Here is a 12,808-nt window from a genome sequence, read left to right as displayed (position 1 = left end):
AACATAGACTACAATCTTGCCCCAGACAAATGAGAACTCCATGCAAAATTTGGTAGCAGTGGGTGCAAAGGTGTGGATTTGTATAGCCGGACAAACATACACACACACATCCCAAACATCTTTTGCATATAAGATTTTTGCATCCAAACATAGATTACGATCTTGCCGAAGACAAAAGAGGAATCCATGCAAAATTTGGTAGACATGGGTTCAGCTGTGTGGATTTGTATAGCTGGACAAACATACATACATACATTCCGCTTTATATATAAAGATTATACAGAACCCTAGCACTTGGACTGTAATTAAAAAGCAACAATTTCATCCCTTGTATAAAAATAGCAGCTACACCTTATGCCGTCTCATGTGTGCTGTTTAGCAATAGACTCAACTGCATCCTTGCATGACCCTGCTGATTGGTGGCCTCACAATACATCTATAGTTTGTTTCCACACCATGCTCCAATGGGTCAAAGCATGTAAATATCCAAAATATGCAGTTTCAAGTTTTAAACCCTCTAACTGTAGAGGGTTTAATATTTAAGGGCTGACCTATTAAGTAGCTCAGCTATAAACACTTACAAAAACGTTTACATCTTGTCCTAGCCAAAGTCAGAAAACACGTTAGCGCCTTTGAACACCTTCTCAACACTAACAAATAATGTTCTTTACGTTTAAAGGGCATCTGAATATTTCACACTTATGAGCACAGCCTGCAATATTAGAAAAAACATCTGTTTATTTTAAAAGTAAAATGCCTTCACAACCCTGTGTAAAAAACACAAGTTTATCAGAAATACTAAATATCCCCAGCCACTGTCAACCTCTACAATATATAAACACTAAGCACAATTTGTTTTATATTTTGCCCCTCATTTGAAATGTGAAATCCATCTTACCTTATTGTTCTTTCTCTCCTTTCCTAGAAAAGGGCTTGCAGATAGCAGAATTCTAATGCTCCAGGACACAGGGCAGCAGCAATCGTCCGTAGCTTAAATCTGCTTTTAAACACCTACAAAACATTTTGTATTCACATGTATATATTTCATTCTACTTTTATTCACTTTTAAATGCTACAAGCCCTACCAAACCTATTTATAGCTCAAGCCTCTCCTTCACATTTTAAAATTATGAAGGCGTGCCTTAAAAAAACACAACCTCCTTTTAAAATTACATCTATAGAAAAACCGAAATTATGATTTCAGACACTCTGCCTAGCTTTATATTACAACTAAATAAAAACTCTTATAAAATGGACGCCAACTTTATATTAAATCTATATGAAAAGTATTATGAAATCATGGCATCAGCACTATATTTAAAAAAGAAACCCACTCCTGCATCATCAACACGTCACCAAGACAAAACCCTAACATTTGCAGTCTCTTTCTTCACAACTGACTTCACCCTCCGACAAGCAGCAGCGCACACGCGTGGTCCCAGACACAATTTATATAAACTTTATATTCACTTTATGTCAAACTGATATAAATTATATACTTTTTCAAATCAAACTACAAAAACATTTTATATCAAAAAATATACATTTGATATAAAATAGATATCAAAGATGATGTATCATCTTTGATATCTATTTTATATCAAATGTATAGTTCCCTTCCCGCCATCGTTGGTGGTTGCCATAGCGCTTACTCCAACGCTCCGAGTGTTCCCAACGTACGCCTCTGGCGCTGCTCTCACATCAGGCAGCATCTCACATTGCCATGGATACCCGATGTGTGGCGGTATGCCGATGCATCACAGGCCGGCTCTGCAGTGTTTAAATCTCTACAGTACCACAACGCTGGTGCTTCTTATTAAAGTGAGTCCTAAGCGTCTTGGGTTCCGTGCCTCCTCTTTTACTCCCACTGACCCGGTTATTTTGTTTTTTTAGTTCCCAATTGGATTACAGTGTGCTTTTGCTACGTGACGACTGGCTCCTGAACCTTCTGCCTGTCACTCGGATTGCCTCTTAGATTACTCTTTGCTTTATTGACCAGATTTCTTCCTTAACTACCTGTTTGCCTGATCTTCCTTTTTGGACCTGTGGTGAAGTTGACCCTGCCTTTGGGAATTAGCACTGCACTGGACTTTTCGACGCTATGCTACTTATGGTGCACTTTTGCCATTTTTAGAGTGTCCTTGTTTCGCCCGGGGGTAGGTCCCTCTAACCTTACTAACATTCCTTCCCTTCCATGCCTAGGGTATTCCATTCTTCTTCCCCACTCTTCTCCATGCTGTCCTTCATTTCGGATTTGTACATCCAAAATACCAGGTAGGCTCTTTACCACAGAGTAGATAGTGTATCATTGTCCCTTCATTTTCTACACTTCTCCTTTATTCTGCATTGCACAGAACAGGACGGAGCTTTTTTTCCACCAGGCAACGCCCTTAGAGAGATCCAGTCCATAGCCAAGCACTTCACAGGTTAGTGTTGTTTCCAGTTTACGGGTATATACACTACTATTGGGATTTTACCAGTAAAATAACTTTCTTTGCAGCCGGCAGTTTGTACCTGGTGGTATTTTTGCAACGAACCTGCCTGTGTTGGTAAACGGGGAGGGTTATGCTTCATAGGAAAGGTCGCCCTCATAGATGATACGCCTTCTTGGGGTTGTTCCAGAACGGAAGCAGACAGAGTGCAGGGATTATCTGTGAGGTACTGCGAAAACTGAATTTACCGAAGATGTATTGAAAGAATGTCTTGTGCTGTTCCCATTTACATGTTGTACCTCCTTTGGCACCACCATGCACTTTAATGTTTTAACTACTCTACCGTGACTGTGGGAAGCACCCAGCAAAGGAACTCCTGCTGTCGTCCGTATGCCGTTTGTAAAGTGATTCTTCGCTAAACACTTTATTTTTAATAAATGATTACACATCGTTTGAGAGCGTAATCCACTTGACTATCGCTTTGGCCAGTGAGATGGGAGTGATGATCTTTTGGTCATCATGAGTTGTGGGACCATATGGGCGAGCCACCTCTGCTACCCCAAAGAGCTGTACCTTGCCTACTCTGGATGTTTTATGGGCATTGTTGGGAACATCCTGTTCTTTGTTACCAATTGGTGCTGCAGAAATGTACCCTGCAAGCTCTCTCGCTTGGAGGACCTACACTGCAATGATAGACAACATAACACAAGTGCCGAGAAAATAAGGAAATGGGCCTCATTGCAAGTTTGCTGGTCTGGTAGTGACGGCGCCGGTTAGCTACCACCGCCGTTACTACTGGACCGGCAAGCTACGAGTTGTGCTCGCAGGTGCCTGTGTGCCCGCCAGGTCTGACCTGGCAGTCAGACTGGCACCCGCGAGCACAGTATGTCGGATGCACCGGCACCATTCGTGAATGGTGCCGGTGCATCCGGCTTCCCCATTCCCATTGAGCCCTATGGGGCTCGAATGGGAATGGGGAAGAATATTTTCCGGCGCCCAGGAATGGGCGATTACCGTGTCCGGAAAGGGCGTAATGACCCAGTAATTGCCCATTCCTGGGCGCTGGACAAACATGCAAGTTTGGTGGCAGCCTGCGGTTTTACCGGCAAGGCTACCACCAAACTTGTAATGAGGCCCAATGTGCAGAGAAATGGTAAACCCATTAGCACCCTCTTTAGAGAGATATGACACTTTATTCTGCGTCCACCATTAAATACAGTGCATATCCAAATTCATCCAACTTAACCTAAAAAATACCTATTTACATTTTTTACATACAAATAAAAACATTATAAAAATACATCAACATTAAACCAGGCAGTATTTCCACTCTTCAAATTTTGCACATTCTAAAACTCTTTAAAAAGAAATATTACAATATTTTGCCAAAAGCTATTTAATTAAGAACTCGTCATTACTTTTTCTCCTAAAGACCATTCTAATAATGAACGCAGAGGTGAGATAAATTATCAACACAGCCAACCACACAATTGCATTCCTTCCCCAGCTTCTTTATTCCAACACCATGTTCCATTACGTATCTTTCAAACATTTGCAACCGGGAAAAGCAGATCGACCAATCACAATCTGCTTTTCCCAGGCGCAATTGTGCATTCACCACCCAAGGTGAAAACAAAGTCAATTAAAATGGCCACCATGAAGATAGAAAAGGAATTATGTCCCTTTTCCGATGACGGTGCCCATTTTGGATCTTGTTTTCCATTTTGTTTCTCTGACAGGAGATGTGCTTATACAGAGCTGAACTCCCGTTGGGGAAAAAAAGAAAAGTGAAAACCATCCGCTCCCGGGGTGCAAATAGCTTTCACGCCCTGGTTTGGTTGATGGAAATGGCATTTAAAGAAGGCCCGCAGCCCGAACTGAAGCCCGACCTGAGGCCCAAGCTGAGCTCGGCCCTACCAAAGCTTGGGCTGCCAGGCCGTTAAATGCCATACCTGCCCCTGAGCCAGGGCATAAAAGCTACATTCATAGCATGGCATATATTGGGCCTCATCAAGGGTTGGGCGGAGTGGTAAAAATGCAGTGGTAACCCTATTACCGCCACATCACCGCTCTGACCAATCCTGAGATTTGGGCAAACTTCGAGCATTTCACCTCCAGCTTTGTGCTGGAGGTGAATGCTCCAACTTTCTGCCCATTTTCAGTGCAATTACCTCAGTGCAGTTAATGCCACCGTAATTGTGCTGAAAATGCCCCATAGAGTCCCATGGACTCAAAATAAATGGGGCTGTATCCTGACAGATTTACAGCTGGGATACCGCCCAACTCGTGATGCGGCTTTAAATCTGAGGATTTCACATGGGTGAAATATACCTCTGTCATGATTGGTTCTTTTACCTGCACCCAAAGATTCAGGGAATTGAATCTATTTGCAACCAGCCAATTATACGTCTCAACCAATCAGGATCTTTGGAATGCAGGAAATAAGTACTGTCAGTTCTTCGAAATTCCCAGAAATTTGACCATCTGTTTGTGGTTCTTCCAGCATGTGCCTTGCTTTGCTTTCTACCCTTACACCTACCCACTCCAACCTGCCTTATCTTTTTTAACCTTGCTCCCTGCTGCAGCCACTGACCCCTACACTGAAGTCGCAGCTCTGGCTATCCCACCAAACTGCTCCACGGTCCAGTTACCCACGTTTGATTTACTTTAAAAGGGGACTTTTCTTCCCCGTGTGCCCGCTATGCACATTTCTGTGGTGGCCATCTTGGTTTTTTTGTAACTAATTGGATTTTCTTCTCATCACATGCTCTCCTGCCACCACACTCTCTGCTTCAGAAAACGTATCCACGCCATTCTAGGCTCGTCCAAGCTTGATTAACGTGTAGAGCGTGTGCACACTGTTACAATGAGATTGTCTATAACCCGTGTTGTCTTGTGTTTTTTTACCAGCTATGAAGGGATTCCTGGATGCTTCACATTGCTGCTATCTGATAGCAAACGTCCCCTTTGGTTTCTACATCATGAAAAAGAATCCCCTGGTGTTGTTGGGAAGTAGTCACAGGTGAGTCATATCAAGCTAAGTGTCCAATTTAATTTACATACAATCCAAAATAAAGACAATCTTCATGTATTTCTGAGGAAAGCAAAACTTCCAAAATACATTTAGAGTTAGATTTTAAAGCAACATGTGTTTGTGTTTTTTCCCCTCAACAGTTTATTGTGAATGGATTTTAAGGCTTAGATTTACTATTGATGCTGATGCAACTTTTCCGCTTCTCTACCACTTCTGTGTCATATTTAAATTGGCACTGAGTCGTGCACTTTTCCTGAGCTCACCCTACTATAGCTATAGATATTAAAGGGCTTCTGTTGTGCATCCTCTGATTTGCAGGGTGTTCATTAGGACTTATGGTATGTTTTAAGCAGCTACAATAACCAAAGTACATTAGCAACCTGGCAAAGGGCACTGGCACATTGGGATGCTTGGAAGGTGGACTGTATTAATTGGTACAAGCCCCTATTCTGAGCAGACTGAGTGCTTCTGGAGTTCTACCACTTGCCCTCCTTTCTGTTGCTGGACCCCACGTTGCTGGCAGCACACCCTTTAAAACTGCAGAAGATCACACGCTGATCCTAAGGGATTTTCGACACCATACAAAAAAGAAAAAACAGACTTAACTGTGGGATTGCTTCAGGTGTGTAGATCTTCCCAAGACCCTTTTGCTTGATGATGACATCATGGCCATCAACATGGTAAATGGGCTACAGAAATATAACATGGCTTTAGCCAACCCACAGATATGTTTCTTTCATTTCTTTTTCATATGCACCATTAGTACCTGTCTGTGGTTTGTGCAGGAGCAAATGGTGATATAACCCCGGGTTCAAGGAGTATCTGCCAGTACTAGCACTGCCACCCTTGATAAGCACTCTTGTATCTCACGCTGAGGGTGGTTACGAAGAGTGTTGGCTTGTCGCCCAGGATGATATCACCTCATTAACACTGTCTCAGAAAATAGACGAGGTACTCAAATCTCAAATGAGGTTGGCTCATCAAATCTTTAATAGCAGCACTGCGGGCTGAACACAGACAAGAAGAACATACAATACCCATGCAATTAAAGACAGTGTTATCCTGCTCCTTTATCGACTGGTCTTTATACTTTTTCGGTACATTGACTTCCATAGACTAAGTGAAAGATGTCATGTCCTCACTCTGCAGCCTTTAATTCTTCCCCAATTAGCACAATGGCTAACTCTGTAGAGCCAGCCAAATGCAGACATCAAAGGTCATTTTCCAGTCTTCAGGAGATAACCTATGCAGATGTGTACCTCTAATACAATTAATCCTTTTGCTCCTCTAACAGCATTTGCTTGAAGCAACTTTATCTATGCGATTTAATATATTTTTGGCAGTGTTAGCACATTTCTAAATAATTGCAAGGATAACAGAATACAATCTTGTGAGTAAATACATTGTTAATTGGCAGGTTTCTCTTCCCCATCCTACCTACAGACACACATTTCAAAATGTATTAATTTCCTCTGCTACATTAGGCATGGTGTTAAATAGGAAGGCCTAGTCTTTCTTGAATAAGCACGCTCTTTACACTCACATTTACATTCACATACATTTACATGTTTCATCAACATTATTTAAAAATTGATCTGCATATATTTGCATTTTTCCTCCACAGCACCCTGGTGGGGGGCACTGGGCAATCAGGACGTTCCAAATACAGGCTGTATTTATTGGTACAAGCCTGCATTCTGAGCAGCCTGACTGCTGCCTGGCATGTGCTGTCTGGCCCCTTTCTGTTGGTGGGTACCGTGCAGCCGGCAGCACAACCGTTATCACCATCAAAACCATATGTGATTGGTAAGGGGTCTTTTGACACAACACAAAAAAGAACAACCAAACTCAACTGCGGGATCTCTCAAGAAGCACAGATCTTCTGAAATTCCTTTTCCCTGTTGGTGAAGTCATTGTCCTCAACATAGAAAATGAACTCATAATGAAGCATAAGAGATCCCAAAGGTACGTTTTTCAGTTTTTGTCTTTTTAAAAAAAAATCATCTTTATCATTTTCAAACAAGCATATGTTAGATATTACAATAAAAAACAGACATATAAATAAAAAACTGCTTATTTTAGCATATACCGCTATTAAATGTCAACCATGCCCCAAAATGTAGTCAGAAACGAATTAAGTACACATTTATTGGGGCAATAATACCTAATCCTAATAACATTAATTCCATTACAAAATAATTGTCCATATTTCCAAACATTTAGACAAGAGAAATACATAAAACAAACACTTACACACACACACTAACGACAACAAATACTATAAAGCACTTTTGTCATTATCTGACCACTTAGATTAATGAGTTATTCATTCAATGTACCATCACCATACAAATCAATAATAGGTTTCCATAAGATACAATAGGCTCCCTCCTTACCCTTTCTCTGAAACATGACCAGTTCAAAATCAGATAATAACAATATGTCATTAATCCAATCTTCCACTTTTGGTTTCTTCCTGGTCTTCCACACTTTCAATATCTGTTTCACTGCTATCACTAGGATTCTATGTATCCAAAACCCATACAGAGGAGTCGTTAAACAACGCCCACTATTTGTTAATATTAAGGCCTGTGACGGTCCTCTTGGGAATTTAATAGACAGGGTCATATCCAGCCTAACACCTCGCACCAGAAGGCTAGCACTCTGGGGCAATACCACAACATATGGAGTAACGTTCCCTTCTCTTTCCCACATCCCCTACATATATCATCTGTTACTAACCCTAAAGTGAACATGCACTCAGGTTTGTAATACAATCGTCCCAAAATGTTCTGGTGAATAAGTCGTAACTTGAGATCCAATTTGCTACTGTGCCCAGTCCGCCACCATGTCTTCAGATTTAATCAGTGATAACACAACCTAAGTTTAACTCCCATTTCCGTTTCAAGTTACTCCATGATTCTAACACTGAACCATTCTCTGGCATGAGTTTCAAGTATGTAGAGAGTCTACGCAGCGACAAACAAAATATGGTCCATCCTGCTGGTTCTTTCTCCATTGGTGCATATAACATCCTGAAAATCCGGGTCAAAAGACATTCTAATTCCCTAAACGTACTCCGTTCTCTCCTACCTAAATGGAACAACCTTTGAAGCTACTCAAAGGACAACAAGTGTCTGTCACGCATTAAATCCCATAATGATAAGATCCCCCTTGAAATCCAGCTTCCCCAGTACAGAGTCTTGTTCCCAAGTTGCAACGCAGGGTTATGCCAAATAGACGATTTGTGGTTTAAAAACATATTCCCACTAAAATTAAGTAGCCACCATGACATCAAGTTTTTAGCCACCTTAACAGCTGGTAATTTAACAGTCCCTTTAGGTAGTTTTTCCATGGAAAAGATACTGTCCAATTGAAATTGTAACAAGGTATCTCTCTCAATTGCCAACCAGATTGGTTCATGTTCTTTCCCCGCTGTCACATATAGGACAGTTTTCTTCCAGATTAATCCCCTGTGTGAATTTTCCAAGTTTGGAAATTCAAAACCCCTATCTTTAGTGTCTCGTTGTAAAAAAAACTTTGGAATTTTAGGAGCCTTTTTGTCTCCCCAGAGAAAATCTTGGAAAACCCGATCAATTTCCTTAAATAATTCCTTTGAGAAGCTAAGGGGTATTGATTGCATAATATATAAGATTTTTGTAACAGTGACCTTTTAATCGTATTCATCTTTGCCCATATCCCTAAATCCAATCATGAGCACTTGATAATATCTCTCCTAAGAGTTTCTACCAGTTTAGTCACATTAAATTTAACCATCTTTTGTATGTCTTTAATAAGGAAGATCCCCAAATACTTTACACGCGTCTCAGACCACCTACAATTCCATTCAGCAAAATCCCTCCTCCTTACAGCCGTCAAAAGCGGGAACACCTCTGTTTTATCCCAGTTGATCTTATAACCTGAAAACTTACCCACCCTTTCAAGTAGTTCCTTAAGAACAATGCTGCCCCTTTCAGGATCCGAGAGTACCACCGCCATATCATCATCGTAAGAAAGCACTTTTACTTCATTTGTCCCAAATTTCAGTCCACATATCCTCTGCTTATTCCGTGTCAGGGTCACCGATGGTTCCAAGGCAATGTTGAATAGAAATGGCGATAGAGGACAGCACTGTCTCATTCCTCTAGCATCCGACAACTCATTATTAACCCAGACATGTGCCTTAGCAGAGCTCTGTAAACAATGAACCATCACCATAAATCTATGGCCAAAACCCATTTTCTCAATTGCAAATTTCAGAAAGTCCCAGTTTACTCTGTCAAAGGCCTTCTCAGCATCCATAAAGACCAAAGCGGCATTGACAGGTTCATCAATGTGGAGACTTATTATACCCACTAATGTCCTAATGTTATCATATCCAAATCTATCCTTCATGAACCCCACCTGAGATTCATGAATTATTTTCCCAATACAGCCACTGAGTCTATTTGCCATTATGTTGGTAAAAAGTTTGATATCTACATTTAACAGAGATATCGGTCTATAATTCTTACGCTTTTTACTGTATCTCCCTTCTTTTGGTATCAATGTAATCATGGCCTCAGTCATTGATTGACACAATCCCTCCCCTTGTAAAAATGAGTTTAACCGCTTACATAATATTGGGGCTAAGAAAGTATTACATTTCTTATAAAACTCCACTAGCAAACAGTCTAAACCTGGAGATTTTCCCAATTGGAGTTGCTCAATTGCAAATAAAGCCTCATCAATTTCAATATCTGCTTCGAACACCCTATTATCATCCATTGATAGTTTTTAAATATCAATGTGCTCAAATAGGCTCTCCAAATATTGCCTTGATACTGATTCTTCTTCCATATATAAAGTTTTATAATAATTTTTAAAGCCTGCACAGTATTCTTCTGCACTAATTGATCATTTTCATCTTCAATTCCATGAACAAAGGATCTCCCATTCATATCCTTCAACCTATTCACCAATAATCGTCTACTCCTATCAGCAGTTTCCCAATACTTTTGTTGTGTGAAAAATATCAAGTTGGTTGCATTTGCCAGTTTTTCTCGAACAAGATTCATCTCAGACCTATCCTTAGCTCTCCTAATTGGGCATATTGTTGTTGTAATTTTGACAATTTTGCCTCCAACATACTCAGATCACTCATGGATTTCTTCCTAAGGCGAGAGGTTCAATCTCTCATATGAACCCTGATCGTTGCTTTAAAACTGTCCCATACAATCCCTTGACCAGCAGAGCCTTCATTAATCTAATAGAATTGGGTCATATTTGACAGTAAACCCTCTATTACATCTTTCTCCTCTAATATCCCCGTCTTTAATCTCCAGTTCCTAAAGGATGGAGCCTTCATATACATCTGCAAACAAAGGTCAACTGGTGCGTGATCTGAAATGTCACTCTTCGTAATGTTGATATCAAGAGTTTTCTCCATTAACGTCTTAGTGATCAATATATAGTATAGCCTAGAGAAAGAATCATGTACCGGGGAAAAGAATGCAAATTCCTTTTCCGAAGGATGTAGCTCCCTCCATATATCAACCAGGCCAAATCTATCGAGAAAAAAATCAAATTCCTTACAAGTGTTCACATTAGTGTATCTACACAAACTGATTCTATCTGATTTGTAATTGTGAATACAGTTCAAATCTCCCCCAAGACAATTGTCTCACCATGCAATTCACACAAAAGGTTTGACATATCATCAAAGAAGCCCTTACCAGACATGCACGGCCCATAGATGCATCCTAAATTGATTAATTTCTCCTTGTATATTACATCTGCAAAAATCATACGGCCCTCCCCATCCATCACCACCTTTGCAATCTTATATCGTAAACCTCTCCTAAATAGAATACTTACCCCCCTGGAACTGTTAGAGTAAAAATTAGATAAATCTTTATTATATCTAGAGTTAGTCAGCCTTTGTCTAGTCTCATCCACCAAATGCGTTTCTTGTAAAAGGACTATACTAGCCTTAAGCCTCCATAATCTCGCCATCACTTTTCTTATTTTCCTAGGACAATTGAATCCCTTAACCTTCCACGTTACTACGCTCAAGTCATTCACTCACAACTCAACCTATTTCAAATACTCATTAACGCATAGTTTCACAAGATGACAGTCATAATGCCACCCCACTCTTAACATATAAACATTATAACACCTATCTCAAAGATATAGGTTAGCAGTTTACAAGCAAAAACATCAAAATCCCTAAATGTCAGCAAAATAATTCTACGCGAGTTGTCACTATAAACATACAACATTAAATAAGACCTACAAACCACATACACGAGACATAACATTTAAACACAAAGCAAAAGAAAGCAATAACAAGATAGAACCTTGAAGAGATCCTCCAGTTGACAATGAATACCAATCATCTCCATACACCCTACATTCCAACCCGACCCCTCCAAGGTTGTAGCCGCCATGTTTACTACAAATACACTCATTATCATAATCCCTCAATGTTAGATTCAAGAATTTACGTCCAACTATAAATATTATAACTCTAATATAATATTATAATATTATTGATATAATATATCAATGAACACATAAGTAAGATAATCTTCAACCAAAACTAGTCAAGTTACCATTAAGTTCCCAGAACAAGTATTTGCTAAAACATTACCTGTTAATCCATATCACTCCACCCCTTGATATCATTATCTGTAGAACTATACATATTAGCATATTAACAGGTACCTCAATACTTAGCACTCATTCTGTCCATATAATAACCATTTAATCTTCTAAGTACCAACAGGATACTTTAAATATCTATTGCACAGCACCCTTGTTATCCACAAGGAGATAATCCACATTCACCTTAATATATCTATTCTTATATATCATTTCCTCCTGAAACTAGTGAAGCCATCCATCCTAAATCAGCATCCCCACGGGAGAAGACCCTGAACCACATAACCCCTATTACTGAATTTCAGGCCATCGTAATCTAAAAGAACTAAAACCCATCCATATGATCATCCAAGCAATCATTTAAAGGTCTATGTTTTGTTCCCTCCGTCAGAGTTGCCTAATTTCACTCAGTTGGAAATAACATCCCCCAGATGGAACTCGATGTATGTTGCATGCCACATTCGAGTAATCATAAAATAACATGCATCAGTATATATATATTTAAAGCCCCTCATCACATAACAGATTGGCATGAACATTAGTAAGGGTCCGTCAAATCACAGAGGCCAGCGCAACAAATCAGATCTCTGAAGAACCAAGCCCTGTATGAGCATCGCAGGGACCTGGTATACCCAATGGTGCCAACATACAAACTCTAACCTAACTCCAGTGTTTTGGGCCCTCTGTAAAAAAAAAA

General features: G+C 40.1%; 1 protein-coding gene across 3 annotated transcripts in view; it reads left to right on the top strand.

Annotated features, from left to right (window-relative positions):
- Positions 1-12,808, top strand: part of SEC16B (SEC16 homolog B, endoplasmic reticulum export factor) — a 705,720-nt gene that overhangs the window by 472,904 nt on the left and 220,008 nt on the right. For all 3 annotated transcript variants that reach the window (XM_069641151.1, XM_069641150.1, XM_069641152.1), the window contains one exon: positions 5,343-5,454. In XM_069641151.1, the coding sequence (XP_069497252.1) occupies positions 5,343-5,454 (112 nt within the window). The remainder of the gene's footprint in view (positions 1-5,342; positions 5,455-12,808) is intronic.

Source organism: Ambystoma mexicanum, chromosome 1q, assembly GCF_040938575.1.
Source record: "Ambystoma mexicanum isolate Mex_15411 chromosome 1q, UKY_AmexF1_1, whole genome shotgun sequence".
In the NCBI taxonomy this organism is placed as follows: domain Eukaryota; kingdom Metazoa; phylum Chordata; class Amphibia; order Caudata; family Ambystomatidae; genus Ambystoma; species Ambystoma mexicanum.
The sequence above is the reverse complement of the archived record's forward strand: the minus strand, read 5'-3'. Positions and strand labels throughout refer to the sequence as shown.